Below are 23,713 nucleotides of genomic sequence, written 5' to 3' on the forward strand. Positions count from 1 at the left end.
CGACTGAGCCACCCAGGCACCCCAGGAGACAATTTGTACTTGAAAGTAATCAGACTATACTTACTAGGAAATGTTTGTTAATACCTTTAGTAATCATTTATAATCACCACACGAAAAGCTCAAAGTGCCATGGAGTTTCAAAGGAAAATAAGACTTCTGTGGTTGTTAATCAGGATAGGAATGATTTCATTTTGTAGTGCTGTTGAGATGGATTTTGAAGATGGTCAGAAATGTTTTCATCAGTTACAAAAGTAACACATTCTTATTTGAAAATTCGAACATTTTAGAAACACAGAATTTTAACACCCAGAGACAATAATTGTTAATAATACATGGTAATTCAAAATATTGATGAGAAAAGAGACTGGAAGACCTTTTTTTCTTGTCATAGAGAAACTTTGATCATCATCTGTAGCCCATGTGATTACCTGAGCATGGTATTAGTTTTCTATTTAGAGGGAATTTAATTTACTGGGCACTTACTTTGTTTATATATCTGTTCAATTTTTGCACAGATGGCTTGTTTGTAGATTGTTCCTGGAGATAGCCATTCAGGTGACGTTGTTTGTTTTGTGTACCACTTTATATACTCAATACCTGGTACAGTATCTGGGATATAGTAGGTACTATTTCAGTATATGTTGATTGAATGATTAGTGCCATGAAAACCAAAATATACTTGAGGTGGTGTCAATTACTGGACAGATTGTTGTGATTTTCTTAATGACAGAATGTACATTTCTTGACTTTCTGAAGTTTAAAAATGATTTTTAAAAATAATTGGCTCTTTTTTTAGTTGTGAAATATAAGTTGCATGAAAGGTTATTCCACGTTAAAGTTTATTTTTTAATTGGATTAATTTTGTTATAATTGCTACAATGTTAAAATACTTTTGAGAATTCTCTTTTTATATTTCATCTGCCAATTCCATGTGGAAATTTATTTCAAATGGCAATGAAATGGGTTTCTAAGCCTCAATCCAAGGCTCTTGCTTGTTCACTTACAGCTGTACTAGTGTCAAATGGTGTTCATTGTGGTTGTAGGATGGTCCTCGGGTGGGGTTAATTTTCATGGGAGGCAGGAGGCATCCTCCTGGTTTTTCTGTTCATCTGGTTTCCTTAATTCAGTACATGTCCTTGTATAATGTGCTTGGTATAAACAGTAGACAGGATAACATGCTCATTTGGTTGACATCACAACTTAATCCAACGAAAATCTAGAAACCTCCAACATAGCACTACTATAATAAAACTTTATGGAGGTAAGTAATATGCTCTCTTGTATCACTTACATTACTGATCTATACTTTCTTCTAGGAGTGGAGCTATGTGCTTTACAGAATTATGTGATAGCATGCTCACAGTAATTCAATTGATATTATCCTGTTTTATAGAGGAATAACTGAGGTCTGGAGAAATTCAGTCCTCTGCCCAGGGTTACATGGCTTATATATGGCAAAGCCTGGATTCAAAGCTCTAGGCAGGCTTGTTCTGGACACCCATCTCTTAACAATTGTAATATAGTGAATAAAAGGTTCTAGAGAAAAGGAATGGTTGGATTACTTTTGAGCAAATTGACACTGGATTTGTGGGACAGCTGTGATTGTTTGACAGTCCATTAGGGATGAAATCTGTAGCCAACTGAGTGAATTGGTCACTTTTTTTCAAGTTTAGAATCATTGTTTGTTTCAGATATTCATAGATCTTAGAATTCATCCTCAGTAGCCAATACTGAACCATATGTTTCCTTTTTAAAGTTATAGGTTGTTAAAAATTGATCATGATTGAGTAGTAAATAGTGTGATAGATTCTTTAGGTCATCTTATAGTGAAAGGTAATTTAGGACTTCTGTATCCAAAGTCCAACAAATTTCTCTGTAAATCGAAATAAACAGTATCTCTGTTACCTTTTTTATCGCTTGAGTCTGAACTCTGGTTAGCTTGCTTAGCTTGTGCCTAGAATTCATGTTACTACTGGAACCTACTAACTGAAGTGGTGAAATACAGTGGAGTTAATGATGCTTTCATGCCCATCCCTTTTATTTTTGGCTGTCCTGTTGAAATTCTAATGATTTGAGTAAATCAGAAAATTATTCTGTATTTCAAATACAGTTGTTAAATTGTTTGGTATTCTTGCTTATTGCTTAGATAACCAGTTTGGGGTCCCAGTATAGTGTATATTGATTTTGCTTGTTCTACAGTTATTCATTCTAAAATGTTCAGTAGGCTTTATTGGGATTGCTCCTGCTGCTAAACACTCTTTTTACTGTTAAACAAACTGTTTCATTACCTTCTTCATTCGATTTCTTTTTTTAAATGTAGAAATAATGGTATTTTGTGTGTGTGTGTGTGTTTGTGTGTGTGTATATTAATATAAGATTATTTGTTCACAATCCAAATAGGACAGAGAAGCAAGTGCCTTTCTGTAATTCCAGTGTGAAAGATAAACATTAATATTAATAATATGGTATATATTTTCTTTTTGACCATTTGAGTACAGTTATAGATATTTTTTACATAAATATTATCATAGTATTCTGTAACCTGCTTATTAATTAATTCACTGTGGAGAAATATTAATGTCAATGCATAGGAAGATCTACCTTATTTTGTATTCTGTATTTTATTTAAGCCCTTTTATTTAACTAATCCTGTAAAATTTAGTATAGTATAATTGGTTAAAGATTTTAGAAAATATTTTGAAAGATAAATTAATGAGTTTTTAACTGTTCTCCTTATATATTTGGTACTCTCCTTATATATTTTTCCTTACTAGTCAAAAATATAAAGATATTATAAAGAGTTATTTAGGAATCTTAAGAGTATTCAGAGATCTATGATAAATACATTGGTATATTTACTCACTAGATTTGACAACATGAGTTGTTGCAGTGTTTTCATTTTGATAAGATTTTGTTTAGAAAGTGATTTAAGAAGGGGTGCCTGGGTGGCTTAGTCTGTTGAGTGTCCGACTTCGGCTCAGGTCATGATCTCGCGGTTCACGAGTTTGAGCCCTGCATCGGGCTCTGTGCTGACAGCTCAGATCCTGGAGCCTGCTTCAGATTCTGTGTTTCCCTGTCTCTCTTCCCCTCCACTGCTCGTGTTCTCTTTTTAAATAAAACATTAAAAAAAATTAAAAAATAAAATGATTTGAGACATATGGGTGGAGAAAATCTTATAATTGTCATATGGTTTGTGCTCTTTTAATTTACCTTTTGCAGATACTGTACTCCAAGATACTTGGATTATGAAGATTTGGAGCGCAAGTATTGGAAGAACTTAACTTTCGTAGCACCCATCTATGGCGCCGACATTAATGGAAGCATATATGATGAGGTATATTTATAGTGTAATGGATTTTGTAAAGGACACATTTCCTATTTTTGTTACCATTTTAGATACATGAGAAGTAGTCATTTGTTATGCTTTGTGTGATCCATAATTCCTCATAGGACAAGAAGAAATAAAGACACATCAGGATTTCTGCTGCTGGTATTTGTCAGATTGAAACCACCTACTGGTACAAATATCTGAAATTGTTCAACAGTAATATATTATGTGGTTATCTGGCTGATCTTTAAATTACACTAAAATTTTTTTAAGCAAAACACCTTTTAAAAATATTTGGAAAACAGGAAATATAATCCATTTATAATACCACCTTAAGGCTAAAACAGTATTTTAATATGTATTCTTCTAGTAGTTTTCCCCTCGTCATTTAAAAAAATTATATTTGAATAGGTTTATTCTCCTTTTTTTCCCACAAATTGTGAGAATTTTTCTCTTTTTTAAAAAGTACATATTATTATAGTCTTTCCAGTATTATTTATGTGGCCATAACATGCTTGAAATAAACCAGTCCTTTTTGCCTCCTGGTAATACATGTAAATGCTGTTTTTTTGTTTTGTTTTGTTTTTTGTTTTCTTTTTATTTTGAGAAATGTCTTAACTACTGAAAGGTTGGAGTAGTGCGATGAACACTTGGATACTCTTCATTTAGATTCACCAGTTGTTAATATTTGCCTCATTTCCTTTGTTTCTCTGTTGCTCTGCCATTGTCTCCCTTTGTCTCTTTCTTTGTCTCTCTGCTATAACATTTGAAAGTAAGTTGCAGACATTTTGATAGTTCAACTTTAATTATTTCAGCATGTGTTTTAATATCATCTAATATACAGGTCACATTCATGAGATCCTAATTTTGCCAATAATATTTGTAAACTGGGTTTCCTCCAATCTAAATGATCCAGTCAAGAATTTCTCTTTATAATTAATCAGTGATTTATAGAGTGATACTTAGAGGCTAGATAACTGTCCTGTATCCCAGCAGCCTTTCACCCAGTGAATTTACATCCATTGATAATCTTTGCCTGAATCAGTTACTATAATATTTTTAAACTTTTTGTATTTTGAAACATAAAATAAGGTAGAAAGTGCACAAAACAGAAACTTAAAGCTTCATAAATTATTGCAAGGTGAACATCTGTGTATCATCACTGACATCAAGGAATATATTTACTAGCATACTAGAGTTCCCCTACACATCCCCTTCACTCATCGTATGTTTTATCCAAAGATGATCACTATTCTGACTTTATGGCAGTCACTTCTTTCTTTTCTTTAAGAATATAGTTCATTATATTCTGTTTCTGAATTTTATATAACCAGAATCATTCAGTGTATATTCTTTTTGTCTGGCTTCTTTCATACCTTATAAACATTTCTAAATTTTTTCTACATTCATTTTCTTTGCTCTATAGTAGTCTATTGTATGAATATGCCTCAGTGTATTTATTGTTGTGCCACCAAGGGTCATGTTGGTTGTTTTAGTTTTTGCTTTTATGAACAAAACTTTCATGGATGTTCTGCACATGTTTCCCTGAGCATGGAATGGTGTGTTTATATTGGGTGTATGCCTAGTAGTGGTTATAGGGTATGTACATAGTTAGCTTCAGAAGAAAACTCTTTTCCAGTTTGCACCTTCTTATAGCAGTGTTTTCAGATTCCCCATTGTTCACATCCTATCTAATATTAGGTATTGTTGGTCTTTTAAATTTAGCCATTCTGTTGGGTGTGTGTTGTAGTTGTGGTTTTAAGTTGCATTGTGATTTTTTCCCCTTATGTTCATTGACTGTTTGGATTTTCCCTTTTATTGAGGTACCTTTTTAAGACTCTTGAATATTTTTATTTTGTGTCATGCTTTTCTTACTGCTTTATAGTTCTTTATACATTCTAGATATGAAATAGTGGCACAATTTAAAATTTTCTAGATGGATCTCTAAATTGAAAGGAACATTCTCATTTCCGAATATGGACTAGACATTAGATGATACTGTGGAATTATTGTTGTCCTATTAAATATAATGATGGCATAGTGACTATATTTTTTTATTAATTAAAGATACACATTTAAACATGCAGGTTAAATGACATGGGGTCTGGGATTTGTTTTTAAAATACTTTAGAAAATAAAATGGTTTGGATATAGTTGAAAGAAGATTGAAAAAATATTGGTAATTGATGGCACTAGATGATAATACATGGCATTTTAAATATGTGTATGTTTGAAATACTAAAATAAAGTTAAAAAAAAGAGAAAACATTCCCCATTGCCCTTCTGGGTTTTCATTAATACAAGTAAATTCTGTGTTGAGAATTTGTTTATTAAGGTAGCATATCCTTATGTGGAAAAATGAAAAAATATAGGCAAATATGAAGACAAAAATAAAAATTACCTATAAGCTTACCAAACGGAAACAACCTCTTTATGATTTCCTTTGGCTTTTCATTTTATGTGAGTGTGTATATATGTATGCACGTGATTGCACCTTAGTGTGCGTTTCCCCAAACCACCAAGGAAGTTTTAACAGTTTTTGACTTTAGAAACATTTTCTAATATTGCATTTTAGAAGATCAGTGAATTCTAGTTCCTGCCATGTTTAGATTGCCACATTGTAATTTGTATTAGATTATTGCTATATATTTTTTTAATTTCAATTCTAGTTTATTCTTAATGATTTATTCTTCAGTGATAACAGATATATTTTTAAGCTTAACATGTTATGATTACTTATATCTGGGAAAATGAGCACCATTAACAGTTAGGCTTCCTTACAGAACATGGCACCTTGTCTTTTGTTTTTTAAAATTTTTTAATGTTTTTATTTATTTTTGAAGGAGAGAGAGACAGAGCATAAGCAGGGGAGAAGCAGAGAGAGAGGGAGACGTAGAATCTGAAGCAGGCTCCAGGCTCTACGCTGTCAGCACAGAGCCCGATGTGGGGCTCGAACTCACGAACTGTGAGATCATGACCTGAGCCGAAGTCAGACGCTCAACTGACTGAGTAACCCAGGCGCCCCCATGGCACTTTGTCTTATGAAAGTAGCTTCTGTGGGATTTCCATTGGAATGAGTAAGGCAGAGTAAATACTGTTGACATTTTATATTTGAGACCTAGGGAGATATTTCCAAAGTTCCTAGGCTAGTAGAGGGGCTGCCAGGTGCTCTTATTACCTCTCCTACCAGTTTTAAGGAAACAATTATGTAGAGTTAATCTCTTAGTTGTAGAAATGTGTAAAACTAGGTTGTTGTCAACCACAAATTCCCCGAGCTGATGGTTTATTTTGTGCCTTCTCTGGTTTCTTCCATGTGGTATGATGGCAAGTTTTCAGGCTTCCGAGAGGAAGATTGAACTGAGGAATCATCTGGATTCTGGACTGAGAGGTTGCATGTCTGAGTGACCTAAAATGAAATGAAATTTTGTGTAAATTATTATTATTAAAATTAAAAAAAAATGTCTATTTATTTTTGAGACAGAGAGACACAGAGCATGAGCAGGGGAGAGGCAGAGAGAGAGGGAGACACAGAATCTGAAGCAGGCTCCAGGCTCTGAGCTGTCAGCACAGAGCCCGATGTGGGGCTCACACTTGTCAACTGAGAGATCATGACCTGAGCCAAAGTCAGATGCTCAACCGACTGGCCACCCAGGTGCCCTGTAAATTATTTTTTTCTAACCACCCTGTGGGATCATTGGCCTCTTTGTTCCTTTTTGCATATATAATTAAGAGTTAGAAGCAGTATATCTGGGGCAGTTTTCAGAACAATTAACATAAAAATGCCCTGAATTAGCTTTCCATATTTGATTGTGAAATAACATAATTGTTTATGGCACAGAAGAGGCTGATGGACTTTGGTTTCCTGTGCTTAGCAATGTGCTGCTTGTATTTGAAAACCAGTTACACATTGGCATTGCTTCAACGAACATTGACTTTAGACTTCAGATTTGAGTAACTTTAGTTATTAAAATCCAATGAACAAAATCCACTGGTTTATAAACATGACATTTTAAAGCATCCTTATCGGGGCGCCTGGGTGGCGCAGTCGGTTAAGCGTCCGACTTCAGCCAGGTCACGATCTCGCGGTCCGTGAGTTCGAGCCCCGCGTCGGGCTCTGGGCTGATGGCTCAGAGCCTGGAGCCTGTTTCCGATTCTGTGTCTCCCTCTCTCTTTGCCCCTCCCCCGTTCATGCTCTGTCTCTCTCTGTCCCCAAAATAAATAAACGTTAAAGCATCCTTATCATTTCCATGTTCTGAAGTCAGGAATCTGTCATTTTGGTAGGACCTACAAGGCATAGTATTTTATGGAATTTGTGTAGGCTCTGAGGGAACATTTAGTAGCTCCAAAGTTGAGTTGATATTTTCAAAGCTTTTGGAGCATACAGAAAGATGAGAGAGATGTTATAGACTGCTACTGGTAAACAAAACCAATCATGTTTATGACACCATAATTCAGACAAATGAAAAACAACTTGTTTTTGCCCCCTTGAGGTAGATGGAGAGTAACAAGAGAAAGAGTGCATTAAAGAGAGTGACAAAGAATGAGTGTACCAATAACCCACAACTGTCAGCAGTGTTTGAAATCATCACAACGAATGTGCATTGGAAAAGCATTGTTTTGCTTTTTTCTATTGTATCCTTGAATTGTTTAACTGTTTGGCTCAATATGTAAATTATATTGAAGACTGGTTTGATATGGTTCATGGCATTATTTTGGAAGGAATTATGGTCATCAAATTGTAGTTCACTTTTCCCCCTAATGTCTAGTTGTGGCCATTTTAGTAGAATGATTGAAAAACCATAGCTTTTTTTTTGGTGAGTCTGGGAGTTCTTGGAGAGGGTGTGGGGAGGTGAGAGAAACAGTTTGTGTAGGGTACAGAGATGAATAAGGAGCCTTGTTTTCAAGTAATTATTCATAGGCTTAGAGGGGCAATAAAGTATAATGAGCTTGGCCATAAAAGCAAGTGTAGGGTTCCAGGGAGCCAGGAGGAGACACACTGAGAGCAAGCTTGGCACTGAAGGAACACTTGCTAGAGCAGAGAGGACATCTGAGCTTGGCCTAGATGAGTAAGTTCAAGTCAGGTAAAGGAAGCAGAAAGGAGGATGGGGCAGGAATTAGGCAAATTTGTGGGTAAGACCACACTGAATTTGGAGGCTTTTCTATGAGCTTCAGCTAGAAGAGGGTGAGGCCAATCTGGAATAGTGTGATCTGCGGGGAAGGGATCTGCTCTAGGCTGGAGACAGGGCTGTAGGTATGGTCCCCGACCTGTGGTGCTATAGTGACCCCACCTGCTCAAATGTTTGTCTTGCAGCACAAGGCAAATCTTTCGGGCAAAGAGGTGCCATTTTAGTGATTATCAGTCTTGAATACAACACAGGAATTAGAGATGAGGGTGTTCATGAAGGTCTAGTTGAGAACAATCAGCCTTGATAGTAAAGGGAGAAAGGCTTGGAGATCCCAGGGCATGAGTGTTGGTTCCTCTTTCAATTTTTTTTTAAAGTTTATTTTATTTTGAGTGCATGCCTGCTGGAGAGAGGCAGAGAGAGAGAGAGAGAAGGAGAGGAGAGAGAGAGGAGAGAGAGAATCTGAAGCAGGCTCTGTGCTGTCAGTGTGTAGCCTGACATGGGGCTCAATCCCAAACACCGTGACATCATGTCCTGAGCTGAAACCTAGAGTCGGATGCTTAATGACTGAGCCACCCAGGTGCTCTGGTTCCTTTTTCATTCTGCCACTTCTTTCAGAGCTTAATTTCGTTTGATACTAAAGAATCTCAGTTGGTACCATGGGCAGTAGACTAAGGCAATAGTAACAGTCACATGATTTAAATAAGTTACTGTTTTTTAAATAGAAATACCAAGGCTGTTAAAGGCATATGGTGACACAGTCCAGAGCATGGCTTGACAGTCAGATTCTCTCTTTGGCTTGTCTTTATAAATAAAGTTTTACTGGAGCATAGCCTAATTCATTCATTTATGTATTATGGCTTTTTTCACCATAAGGACAGAGTTAAGTAGTTGTGACAGAGATTGTATGGCCCACAAAAGCTAAAATGTTTATTGTTTGGCCCTTTGCATAAAAAATTTGGCAACCCCTAATACAGAGGCATAATTATTTACTCTTGCTCAAAACCTTTTTGAGATAGATGGGATATAATTCTACATGTTCTCAGGAGAATGTGATTCATTTACATTGACTCCACTGATACCTTGAGACAATTAAATTGAGATATTTGGTTATGTCAGGAATTTTCTGTAATGAAAGAGGTTTTTGAGCTTAGAGGTAGAGCAACCTGTGTTCTTGGGTGGTCCTAGATGACTCCTTGGTAACAGTAACAGAGCTTAAGAGTCCTAAGATGTGAATTTTTGTTGTTGTTATGCTTCACTAAGGACTTACTTTCTTTAAAAGTAAGTTTTATTTATTTTTATCTTATTTTTTAAAAATTTATTTATTGTTTAATTTGTATCCAAGTTAGTTAGCATAACGTGCAACAATGATTTCAGGAGTAGATTCCTTAATGCCCCTTACCCATTTAGACCACCCCCTCTCCCACAATCCCTCCAGCAACCCTCAGTTTGTTCTCTATATTTAAGAGTCTTTAATGTTTTGTTCCTCTCTGTGTTTTTATATTATTTTTGCTTCCCTTCCCTTATGTTCATCTGTTTTGTATCTTAAAGTCCTCATATGAGTGAGGTCATATGATATTTGTCTCTCTCCGACTAATTTCGCTTGGCATAATACCCTCCAGTTCTATCCATGTAGTTGCAAATGGCAAGATTTCATTCTTTTTGATTGCTGAGTAATACTCCACTATATATATATATATAAACACCACATTTTCTTTATCTATTTATTCATCGATGGACATTTAGGCTCTTTCCATACTTTGGATATTGTCAATAGTGCTGCTATAAACATTGGGGTGCATGTGTAAAAAACAGCACACCTGTGTCCCTTTGATAAATACTTATTAGTAGGGCAATTGCTGGGTCATAGGGTAGTTCTATTTTTAATTTTTTTGAGGAACCTCCATACTGTTTTCCAGAGTGTCTGCACCAGTTTGCATTCCCAGCAGCAGCGCAAAAGAGATCCTCTTTCTCCGCATTCTTACCAACATCTGTTGTCTGAGTTGTTAATGTTAGCCATTCTGACTGGTGTGAGGTGGTATCTCATTGTGGTTTTGATTTGTATTTCCCTGATGATGAGGGATGTTGAGCATTTTTTCATGTGTCTGTTTGCCATCTGGATGTCTTCTTTGGAAAAGTGTCTATTCATGTCTTTTGCCCATTTCTTCACTGGGTTATTTGTTTTTTGGGTGTTGAGTTTGATAAATTCTTTATAGATTTTGGACACTAACCCTTTATCTGATATGTCATTTGCGAATATCTTCTCCCATTCCTTCGGTTGCCTTTTAGTTTTGCTGATTGTTTTCTTCGCTGTGCAAAAGATTTTTATTTTGATGAGGTCCTAGTAGTTCATTTTTGCTTTTGTTTCCCTTGCCTCCAGAGACGTGTTGAGTAAGAAGTTGCTGCAGCCAAGATCAAAGTGGCTTTTGCCTGCTTTCTCCTCGAGGATTTTGATGGCTTCCTGTCTTACATTTAGGTCTTTTATCCATTTTGAGTTCATTTTTTGTGTATGACATAAGAAAGTGGTCCAGGTTCATTTTTCTGCATGTTACTGTCCAGTTTTCCAGCACCATTATCTGAAGAAACTGTCTTTATTCCATTGGATATTCTTTCCTGCTTTGTCAAAGATTAGTTGACCATATGTTTGTGGGTCCATTTCTGGGCTCTGTGTTCTGTTCCATTGATCTGAGTGTGTGTTTTTGTGCCAAGCAAAGGAAGTTGCTAATTGTACATTTAAAAAGTTAGCCTTCTGTTAAAAGAAGCATGAGAGTTTCTTTAGGAAACACACACACACAAAAGAAATACAAAGAGAAAAGAGGAACAGGGAGAAAAAAGTCCTGTAACTATGTGGGGATGATTCAGCTTAGCTAAGAGACATGAAGTAAACAGGTATCTGTAGGAAAGACAAACTAGAACATTTCTGAGGTAGCCAGTAGCTGTGTGTACTTCTACAGACCTTTGGAGATGGAGTACGTCCCTTTGTTCTGTATGTGAGAGCTAAGCACAAGCGTTAACATTATTTATACTAGGACAGTGAGAGTGAAACATTCAGACTTGTGTTCTGTGCTGTTTAGGATGGCATTTCTAGTAATACTTATATAGTATAATGGTGATCCTCTTAATGATGGTAATGGTTCATTAAATCAAGGTTTAAAATGAAATTCAATATGCTTTGTTTAAGCTGGCTATTATCTTTATAACTGGTAACACTAGAAGGATCTCTAAGAGTGTTGTCTGTTTTCAAAAGAGTCCTCTTTGCAAGATTTCCCTTTGTTGATTGTGACTTATAGCTCTACCTTTAAGGCTCATCCATCTCCTCCACTGCCCACGCTTTCTTCTTTGAATATCTCATATCATCACAGGTAGTGCAGTCTGCAATGACCCCTTTGAACCAATGTTGTCAGAGTATTGTACCAGCAAGGAGCTTAGCTTATCCACATCATCGCAGTTCTCACTTAAGAACAGGTTAGCCTTTGGATGCTTTGCATCCAGGTACTTTGTCCTGAAATCAACCTATGAGATGGCATTGCATTAAGATTGATAGTTTCCTTTGTGTGTCACCATCTTTGATGATAGTTTTCTGCAGTTCACTGGAGGAAGATAGCACATCTCACTGTGAGGGGAAGCTGCTTCACCCGTGACTTACAGCTTGTGCCATCTATCACTGTTTATAAATCTCTCAGACTTGCTTTGAAATTCAGTCCCCCCCCCCCCCGACCCCCAAATCATGTTCTCTCCCACTGCAGCTGCTTCCAGATCTCTGAAGGTGTCCACTACCCTTCCCTGTACCAGCCTGGTACCCAGTGGCCTGGTACTTAGAATGACTCTCAGTCCACTGTACAAGGAGTTTCTTTAGTTTCTCAAATATTGTGTTGGCTTAAGCACAGTTAAGCTTTCTAGCACTGTTGTATTTACTAGATAGGGACATGTCAAGATCATGCCTTATGTTTCTCCTTCCCTCTGTATGCACCATCACTTCCAACTCTTTCTGATGTGTGGACTTTTCTAGGTTTCTTATGCTCACTTTTTCATTGGGAATTTTTACTTTCTCAGAAGACATTTTTATTAATAAGATGGGATGATGATAACATTGATGCTCAGTACATTTAATATGAGCACAAGGCATGATTACCTCTCCTTTTGGGAGAACAGTTGAGACACAACTTAACTGTTATATACATTCCCTTACCTGGATTTGTATACAACCAAAATGAATCTTTTGGTGGACATTCACAGTCATTATAGAGAGTTTTTGATGTGGATAGTGCATTTTGGGTGAAAAAAATTTATAATTCTAGCAAATTTGGAAAATGAATATAGAAAATTAAGGATGCGTATGTTTATGTGAATATTTCTTCCTCAGTAGACTCTGGGTCCAGGGATGGCAGGTGTTACTTCTCATAGACTGTTCAACCCCAGCCCCCATCATAGTGTCTGCTGCAAAGAATGCACTGAAATAATTGTAGAATTGATGAGTGTATAACATTTAAAAAATAATCTGAGGACAAATCATGGAGTTTCTTGAATGTTTTTGGTTATTGCTTGAACTGTTTGAGGTTATTTTAGTAGGGGAAATGATAGGATCAGAATCATGCTTTAGGAAATGTGATCAGATAATGGTCTGTAAGATGGACTAGTCACAGCCAGAAGCTTGGAAAGTGCTTTGAAGAGCAGGAAGAGGAATAGGGTAGAGTGATCTTCCCTAGTGCATGTTTTTCTGAACAGTGAGGCAGTGGTTCTCAAACTTTTTGGTCTCAGGACCCCTTTATGCTTCTAATAATTTATTGTGGACCTCTAAGAGCTTTTCCTTATGTAGGCTATGTCTATCCTTGTTTATTTTATTAGAAATTAAAACAGAATATTTAAAAGCTCCATAATTCATTAAAAATCATTATATAATAACATACATATTTTTATTAAAAAATGACTATACCTTCCTAGGCAAAAAATTAGTGAGAGGAGTGGCATTTTTTTACATTTTGTCAAATCTCTAATGTCTAGCTTAATAGAAGACCTCTGGATTTATATACTTGCTTCTGCATTTAGTCTGTGGTGATGTCATGAGGCCTGCAGAAACTCGACCTCATGTGAGAATGAGAGTGTAAAGGCACATAATGTATTGGTATAATTAAGACTGTTTTGATGCCACAGACCCTAATGGGACCTGGGTATTTCCCAGTGGTCCCCAGAAAGCACTTGAAAACTGCTCCTGTAAGATATTTTGCAGAAGATTCCTTCACTGATCTCAGTCTGCATAGATGATACAGGGATCTTGAGGCAAGGGAACAATGTTCCATTCTTGATACTGACCTTCCAGTAACTGTGTTCCTGATATATACTTCAAAGCCCTAATTACATTGAGAGACAGTGGTTCTCAAACTGGAAGACCTGGAGTTCTTTGGGGAATACCATGCCATATATTCTGTCATATAACTCAGGCAAAATTTTACAAGCAGAAAATGGACTTAGGATGTGAACTCAAGTCCTTAAGTCTCAAAATATAGAAAATATTTTAAAGAAATTATATTTCTAACTTTATCCTTAAGTATTAATTTGGTAGTCATCCAGGTATTTATTAATAGACAATTGATAGAAAATTAAAAATATTTTGAAAAATACCATGGTAAGCCTTAAGACAAAAATGCAGTGTCTTATTCTGTGTATTTCTCCTTGAGAGCTGGAGAATTTTTTCCCCTGCTATTTATGTACTGGATGGATGGATATGTGTTTGGAGTCCTCTTTCCAGTTTCTTTTGTTCATTTTCTGATGGTCTATGAGTATAAATATATAAATATTTAACATAAAAATTTCTTTTTGTTAATATAAATGTTAAGGAGGAGCTTAGCCTGGGTGGCTCTGTTGGTTAAGTGTCTGACTCATGTTTTTGGCTTAGGTCGTGATTTCACAGTTCCTTGAGTTAGAGCCCTGCATCGGGCTCTGTGCTGACAGTGCAGAGTTTGCTTGGGATTTTCTCTCTCTCCCACTCTCTCTGCTCCTCCCCCACTCATGCTGCCTCTGTCTGTCTCAAAATAAACTTAAAAAAACATATAAATGTTAAGGATAAAAAATGTGCAAAGCATTATGTAAGAGAAAAAAATTTGAAATCACTCATAATCCTGGCATTCAGAGAGACTAGCTGTCAAAAATGTTTAATGTATTTCTTTCCAATGTTTTTTCTCTATTTAATGCTCTAGAACTGTATTTTTTTTTTGTTTTTTTTTACAGATATGGTATCATAGTGAACATATTTGGTCCTTTCTTTTCCTCTCCTATTTTAACACATTATGAACTCTTTCCTGTGTTGATAGATACTCTTCAAAAGGGTGATTTAACATTTATTTTATCTGTCTTACTTTTATTGGTAGGTTGGTTTTCTTAGGTGGAGGAAAACATAAATCTAAGGTGAAGAGGGATGCAAACAGGCTGTGGAGGCAGGGAGGATATAACAACTCCTGGTTGCAGGTCAGTTTAGGGGTAGGCCACAGTCCACAGTGAGGTGGGCAGATTATTGCCAACCCAGGAGAGTGGCACTTTGCCACAGACTCTGGCTGCCTCATTTCCTGCCTTTCCTGCACAGCCTCTTTAAATAGAAGGCCATATTAAACAGTTGAGAATATTTGACCTATTTATTTATATAATGAATGCCTGCTATCCCTAGCCGTGACTTTCAGGAGAGCTCTGTCTTTGCCTTAGATTCTTCATCTGTAAAGGGAAGGATTTGAATAAACTGTTGTCTGAAGTTCCTCCCAGATTAAAAATGTTTGCTTCGTATGAGCAACATTTCTTCAAGAAAGTGAACTGGATTCTTCGATAGTGAAGTTTATGAGCTCTAGATTTTTTTCATATTATAATCTTGCCAAAAGCCCCTGTATAGAAATCTTTTGGCTAAAGCATGGGAATCTTTACACTAAGATTTTAGCTGCAATGACATTTTGTATATATGTGTATGTATATATATATATATATATATATGTATATATATATAATTATATATTTGTATAATTATATATGTATAATTACATAAATTATATATTTATATATATAATGGGGGAGCTTAAATACCTTTATCCACCAGATGGTGCACTTGGACAACAAATTTATCTAAGGCTGAGCATTTCCAAATGAAGTTAAACAGTTTAAACTGAGTCACGAATGGAGTTCCTTTTCATTTTGTATTTTTATCTTGTCAGTATTTCATTTATCTTGAAATAAGAAGTAATTTAAAGCCAGAACACTGTGTGTGTAATTTTCACATCCAAGGTAAAATGTCATTATTCCAGACATGTTTTGGTGCAAAGAGAGAACTATTGGTTTATAGGATCATGACTTTCAGATTTTAGTTCTGTGAAATAAAGCTTCTAGTTAATCAAAACTCATTATCTGCTGGCATATTATGGCTGATCTTCAGTGAATGAAGTCTTAACCTGCATGATCCCATATTATGCCATCCAGACAGGGGAGGAGATGGTATTTCCAATTCACTAGTCATATTGCATCTAGAATGTTCCATCAGTTCTGGAAGCTTTTAGAGGGCTATTGCCAGAGCAGCATACCAGGAATTGTATAGGAACTGCCAATGGAAGAGAATTAAAGCCCAGATGCAGGGTGACCTCAGAGTATATCACCACTGCCTTCAAGTGTGTTGCATGTGAGAAGGTTAGGTGAGATCACTGTAGGGAACATCAATTTTATCTCTGGAAGAACTTTCTGAAGAATACATCTCTGCCCCAGAACAGATTGGGCTGCCACTTGAGATAAGCAGCTGTTGACCTCAGCATGTTTATGGGAAAAACTGTTTGATCTTATGTTGGAAATGATTTTGGGTCCTGAGGAGGGGCGTAATCCCTGAGATTATGGTGAGGATTAAAGGTACAGAGGCCCTCAGACATATGAGCCATGGTGAGGGGTAAGGATGCTAAGGGTTGTGTGGGTACTAGATGATTAGTAGGCCCAGAGGGGCAAATATCTGTGGGAAAGTATTAGGGAAGCAGCAGTAGGAATTACTGAAGGGGCAAGAACATGAAGCCAAGAGGTGAAGAACCAGAATTTTATTACTGAATTTGACTGGTGATCATAAAATCATTGATTTTACGTGGAAGGAGTGTTGGAAATCATATGATGTAGTTAACACATTTATAGATGAAGAACCTCAGGCTGAAATGTGAGGATTCATCTAAGATGACACATACTTAGTGGCAGAGCTTGGGAGGCCCTTGTTCCTATTCTCTTTCTACTACTCTACAGTGGTACCAGGAAGGAAAATTAGAACTTTGAACTGTGTTGTGTACTCTGGACCTCTTCCTGTCTTGGGTTAATATCTGCCAGGGTCTTCACTGGATGTTTAGTATCTTCAGAAGCAAGCTTCTTCTGTTCCCACTGCAGCCCAGGCTTTGCCTGCAGGCTTATAAAAATACTCTGATAAGGCATGTCCATTTGAAGCCCCATTCTTACTTTGGCCCCACTCTTCCCCATTAAAAAAAAAAAAAGGAAGATGAAGATAATCTAGATTTCATCTTTATTATGGATTTTAAAGACATGGAAGTGGGTTTTTTTTTAAAGGGATTTTATAGAGTAGAAAGACTCATGTAACTCTGCTGTAAAAAAGGAACTATTGATCCACACCTTCTGCTTCTAGAATCTGTTTTAGAAATGATCAGATATATGGGTCAATATTTATGCACCAAAATTATTTTCCAGTGTTTCTTAAAATTAGAGCAAAGAATGTAAAACGATGTGTATGTTACAAAGGAAAATAATGATACAAATTCTTATAGATATGAAGTAATATGTACAATAAAATAAATGTTAAGAAAATGTTCATAATTCAATGGTGAGTGAATAAACCAAAGTAACTGTGTATAGCTATATCCCCAAGATCTTGAAATGCCCACATTGGGTTTCCAGTATTGTGTAGAATTCCCATGATAAATCATCCAATTGACCATGGGCAGAGAGTGGCTGGTCTGGCTGAAATGGAGAGGTTGTGGAACTGCTCCCACACACCAGTTTCCTAGCCTGGATTCCTCAAAGTGAGTTACCACCTGTCAGTGGGCTTTTGGGGTCACTGGAATATAATTAGAGCCACAGATTCCAGAAGTCTGATTCTAATTATGTTTTAATTTAAAATATTTCTTTTTAGAGAAAGGTATAACTAAAATTATATAATTGTTTTCTTTTGTTTGCAGGTTTATAAGTAAGTTTGATCTCTTAAAAACTTATATTCCAAATTTTCTACAATGAGAAAATATAGTTTAATATTCAGGGAAATTATTGTTAGTTCCCCCATTTTCACTGAAGGAATAATGTTGAGCCTGTGTATATGATCCAGAATTTTACACTGTGAAGAATGAAAATGAGATCATTGTTCATGCCTTAGATTGTTTTTATTTATGAACAATGAAAGGGAAGCTCAATAGTTGCAGCTCTCTGCCAAGTGTTATGAGAGTGTGTTAAATCTAAAATTGCTTTAAGTGAGAAGTTACACCAAGAGAAAAATGAAGCAAGGTGAAAAAAACAACTGGGAGAAACAGAAGAAAAAGTAGATAGAAGTCTATAGAAGAATTTGGAGAGACAGATAAAATCTTTTCTAAATTGGGATTTTCCTGGAATTATTAATAAGTATCAAGTAGTAAAGAGGGTGAAAACAGATACTAAGTACTTAGGTAGTCTCTGTCATAAAAGTGTATTATACAAATGTTTTGAAATACTGTGTTACACTATAGTATAATACACTTAAAACAGTTGGATGAACAAGGGCTTGCTTAATCTAGAAAAGTATGAATACATTAGTAAAGATTGTTGTGTTTTTAATTTCCCATATGAAAAAACTAACTTACCAGGGTGTAAGTATGGGATTTTCTTGTTTTATTAAATATGGGGACAACTGATCCTCTTTAAAGGAGAACAAGGCTTCATTATGGTTCAGGTCCCCTTTAGGATACTCTTCAAGGGCCATGTGTCGATGTGTAAAATAAGTTTGACAATTCTGTTTATTACATCTGTGATTTTTTTTTAATAGACAGCAGATCTTTGAGTAAATCTATTAGTCCTGCTCTTAGCCTAAGCCAGTATTTACAAATCATCTTCTTGATAAGTAGTCCGTTAAAAAAATAGAAAGTAAAAAGCATACTAACTTTCCTTTCCAGTTATTGAGGGATAGAAGGAAGTTTTTACCTCCTTGATTATATAAAACTAGGTGGTTTGGAGTTGATTTTCTGGCTCATTGCTTGGCTGTGTGGCTTCAGAGTAGTTGAGCCAGAGTTGGTTAAAGTTTTCCATTCTCACTCTTGAATGGCAGCTCCTTGATTATGAGCTGTGAGATCTTAGGCAAGTTATCCAGTTTCTCTTGGCTGCAGTTTCCTCATCTATAAAATGGCACTGATAACAGATGATTTTAGTGTCTGCCTCAGGGTAAAAGATGTTACAAATGAAATACCTTGTGGCCTGTTCCATAGTATATGTTGGGTAAATGTTAGCTGCTGGTGGTGGCCCTATTAAAGCAAGAAAGGTAAAAATCCTGAGTCTGTAATGAGATATCCAATAGCTGATTCCAGGAGGACTGGGAAGATTCTGTTCTGCAATAGTCATTTATGTGTAAGTCCAGGCCAGCAGTTGAAACTTTCTAATCATCTGTCAAAGCCTGTCAGAACCATAAAGGATGTTTGCTTAGGGATTAATCCTTTAAAAAATACCCCCGTTCTTTTTAAGATATAGACCATCATCTTGTCACTGGCCAGACAGAATTTGGTGCCATGGTGTGTGTATCAGGAGAGATCTACTTTATTGTGATTTTTTCTTTATTGTATTTTTGGAATGTAACACCTGATTTGTGCAGTGTATTTAAGTTTTAAAGCACCATGATACATTGAATACCTCAAACGTACCATGCAGTCCAACAGTAGAATGTTAACAGTACTTGGCCATGGATTACTCTCTACAGCCCTTCCTTGCTACCCTACCCTATCACCCAGGGGTGCCTTAATTTTGTGTTTGATTTTTTGCCTTTTAAAAACATAATTTTCTCACAGATGCGTGTGTGTGTGTGTGTGTGTGTGTGTGTGTAGTATAAAAAATAAACGTTACTATATATATGTATATACAATATATTTACAATGTATATACAATATAGTAATGTTTATTGATTTATTTTGAGGGAAAGAGCACAAGCAGAGGAGGGGCAGAGAGAAAGGGAGAGAGAAAATCCCAAGCAGTTGCACTAATAGTGCAGAGCCTGTCATGGGGCTCGATCTCCCAAACTGAGAGATCATGATCTGAGCCGACATGAAGAGTTGGATGCTTAACTGATGCACAGGTGCCCCACAGATGCGCATGTATATATATATATATATATATATATATATATATATATTTTTTTTTTTTTTTTTTTTCAGATCAGCACATTTATTTTTTATTTATTTATTTTATTATATGAAATTTATTGTCAAATTAGTTTCCATACCACACCCAGTACTCATCCCAAAAGATGCCCTCTTCAATGCCCATCACCTACCCTCCCCTCCCTCCCACCCCCCCATCAACCCTCAGTTTGTTCTGTTTTAAAGAGTCTCTTATGCTTTGGCTCTCTCTCCCACTCTAACCTCTTTTTTCTTCTTTTTTTTTCCTTCCCCTCCCCCATGGGTTTCTGTTAAGTTTCTCAGGATCCACATATGAGTGAGCACATATGGTATATGTCTTTCTCTGTATGGCTTATTTCACTTAGCATAACACTCTCCAGTTCCATCCACGTTGCTACAAAGGGCCATATTTCATTCTTTCTCATTGCTACGTAGTACTCCATTGTGTATATAAACCACAATTTCTTTATCCATTCATCAGTTGATGGACATTTAGGCTTTTTCCACAATTTGGCTATTGTTGAGAGTGCTGCTATAAACATTGGGGTACAAGTGCCCCTATGCGTCAGTACTCCTGTGTCCCTGGGGTAAATTCCTAGCAGTGCTACTGCTGGGTCATAGCATAGATCTATTTTTAATTTTTTGAGGAACCTCCACACTGTTTTCCAGAGTGGCTGCACCAGTTTGCATTCCCACCAACAGTGCAAGAGGGTTCCTGTTTCTCCACATCCTCTCCAGCATCTATAGTCTCTTGATTTGTTCATTTTGGCCATTCTGACTGGTGTGAGGTGATATCTGAGTGTGGTGTTGATTTGTATTTCCCTGATGAGGAGCGATGTTGAGCATCTTTTCATGTGCCTGTTGGCCTAGATGCATATATTTTTAAGTAATATATTCATTTGGCTTATTTTGACCTTAATAGAAATAGTATCACTTTATGTAGTCTTTGAGACATTTTTTTACCCAACAATAGGCTTCCCAGGATTATTCGTATTATTTGTGAATAATTTTCGGTGCTGTATAATATTCTATTTGGTGAATATATATTTTATTTTTTATTATCTTGCCAGGGGACATTTTCTGTTTCTTTTTTAAATAATAGATATTTCTGGTTGATACAGGTGAAGGGAATTAGAGTACACTTAACATGATGAACACTGAGTAATGCATGGACTTGTTGAATCACTATATTGTATACCTGTAACCAATATACTGCCTGTTAGCCCTACTGGAATTAAAATTTAAAAATATAAATAAATATTGCTGTTGTGAGCACATTTCTGTGCATGGTTCCTAGTGCATATGTATAAAAGTTTCCCTAAAGCAGTTACCTTGGAATGGAAGTGCTAGCTCGTGGAGTGTTCAACATTATCACATACTGTTGACTTGTTTTTCAAGAAATTTGTACCAATTTACGTTCCTCCAGCAGTGTATCATCATTTTTAAGAAAGCTTTGTTGAGGTATAATTTGTATATTACAAAATTTGCCTATTTTAAGTGTAGAATTCAATGATTTTTGTGTAACCAGCACCTTGAGTCCAGTCTTAGAGCATTTCTGTTGGCTCCAAAAGCATCCTCATGCTGACATAAATTCTCTTCAACATTTAATTTTGTTCATCTTAATGTCAATCTTTTTCCGATAAAATATCTCATATGGGAATTTGCATTTCTTTGAATACAAGTGACATACAATAGCTTTTCATGTCTTTGTTGGCATTTATGATTCCTCCATTGTGAAACATCCACTGCCTATTTTTCTGTTAGACTGTTTGACTTTTTCTGATTATTTGAGTTTTTTTAAAATGTATTCTGGAAAACAAAATTATGCCAGTTATATTTGTTGAATTATTTGCTTCATTTGTGACTTACTCCTTTATATTTTTGTTTCTTTTGTTTTCAGTGTCTTTTTTTTTTTTGTGATAATGATGAATTTAAATCCTAGCCCCTGAAGCTATCCAAGGTTATACTTTATCAAGTTCATGGGACTGTTGTACACATTAAATAAAGTGAAGTTAGGGGTGCTTCAATGGCTCAGTTTGTTGGGTGCCCGATTTTGGCTCAGGTCATGATCTTATGGTTTGTGGGTTTAAGCCCCACATCAGGCCCTGTGCTGACAGCTCAGAGCCTGGAGTCTGCTTCAGATTCTGTGTCTCCCTCTCTTCTCTGCCCCTCCCCTGCTTGTGCTCTATCTCCCAAAAATAAATAAACGTTAAAAAAATTTAAAAGAATACTAAAACAGGTCTTGCAATTTATGAATTAAAAAAAATTTATTATTAAAAAAAGTGAAGTTGCACAATACCACTTAGTATGGAACATAACTTTTGAATTGTTTACACATAAGCTGAAGAATTAAAAACAAAATTAGAAGCTACTCAGTTACACTAATTGTCATTTAAGTGTTGTGCACTTAATACTTGATATAGCAGTCAGTCTAGTAAGGGATGTTAAAAGTAAGTTCATATCTTCATCCTGTTGTACCCCATGGTGAAGGTTTCTTGAGTAGGTATGTGACTAGCCAAAGGTACAGGACCAGAGGGCAAATAAAGTTCTACCACAGTTTCTGTAATTTTCACTGATTTTTTTCTTCATCAGAGAATGAACAGCAAGAGTGAAATACTTCTTTTTACATATATACAAGGTATGTTGTGAAAACATATTTGTTTACAAACATAAAAATACTTGGTAACTGTTTTGATAAGAAAATATAATGAATATTTTATATTACACCAAAAAATGTGTTTAGTTTTTTTTGAATTCCTTATCCAGAAACACTTGAAAAGGAAGAAGACAAATTATTTATCTTTACTCTCACATGGCTATGAAGAATTAAAAATGAAGAACATTGAAATAAGTCCAGAATAACCTCAAATATTTGGCCACATAGACTATTATAATCTTCAAAAGTAGGTGTAATAGTGAAGGCTTTATAAGCAGTTTTCAATCCATAAATACAGTAGGCATTTTGGTATTTTGGCCATTGGAAAATAAAAGCTGCAGCATCAGTAAAGGTCTGAGATGTCCCAGTTTTGTGGATTCAATTCAGTGTATTTATTTATTTTTTAAAAAGTTTATTTATTTAGAGAGCATGTGTGTGCAAGTTGGGGAGGGGCAGAGAGAGAGAGACACACACACACAGAATCCCAAGCACGTTCTGCACTGTCAGCGCAGAGCCTGATGTGGGGCTTGAACTCACCAACCATAAGATTGTGACTTGAGCTGAAGTTGGGCTCTTAACCGACTGAGCCACCCAGGTGCCCCTCAATTCAGTGTATTTAAAGTTAATTGAAGTTGATATCAAAAATTTTAGAGATAGGTTTATTTACAGTGTCTTTTAGTGAACAAAGATTTTAATGTAATTGATTTTACATCAATTTACATGTACTGCACCGTGTGTTTAATGTCTTAAATTTTATCTTCTGGTTAACTACCTCTCTTGTTTAACCCTTTCATTGAGTTTTTAGTTTAGTAATGACGTATTTCATTTCTGGAAGTCTACCCCTTCCTCCCAGATCTGACTCGCCATTCCAAATAGTTTATTTTATGAGCTTATCTTTGTGATTCCATATTTTATTTTTTTAAATATTTCATGTTCTTTAGTGTCTCTCTGGTAATTCTAATGTCAACTACCTTTGGTGGGGGCTGGTTCTAAATGCTTTGTCAGTTGTTTTTGGTAGCTTTTTCCAGTGTTGCCTTGCTTCCCTGTGTGTATAGAGATCTTTGGTTGTATGCTTTGACTTGATCTTAATTTGTGAAAAATTTATAGATCTAAATGGAGGTTGCTTTTCTCCCAAGAGGATTGGGGTTGCTTCTGTGTGGAACCAAAGACACATTAACCTCAAACCCTTAATGGTCCACACTCAATTCAGGAGTCCAAAGCTCTCTGCAATCTTTTATTTGACTGGACATTT

The 23,713-nt window shown here is 36.0% G+C and overlaps 1 protein-coding gene across 10 annotated transcripts in view; it reads left to right on the top strand.

Moving 5' to 3' along the window:
• KDM4C (lysine demethylase 4C) overlaps positions 1 to 23,713 on the top strand; it is a 433,616-nt gene that overhangs the window by 50,529 nt on the left and 359,374 nt on the right. For all 10 annotated transcript variants that reach the window (XM_047064763.1, XM_047064764.1, XM_047064765.1 and 7 more), the window contains one exon: positions 3,220 to 3,334. In XM_047064763.1, coding sequence (XP_046920719.1) covers positions 3,220 to 3,334 — 115 coding nt within the window. The remainder of the gene's footprint in view (positions 1 to 3,219; positions 3,335 to 23,713) is intronic.

The sequence above is a fragment of the Lynx rufus genome, unplaced genomic scaffold, assembly GCF_022079265.1.
Source record: "Lynx rufus isolate CCGP_SWC_20201006 ecotype Redwood Valley unplaced genomic scaffold, mLynRuf1.p SCAF_10, whole genome shotgun sequence".
Lineage (NCBI taxonomy): Eukaryota > Metazoa > Chordata > Mammalia > Carnivora > Felidae > Lynx > Lynx rufus.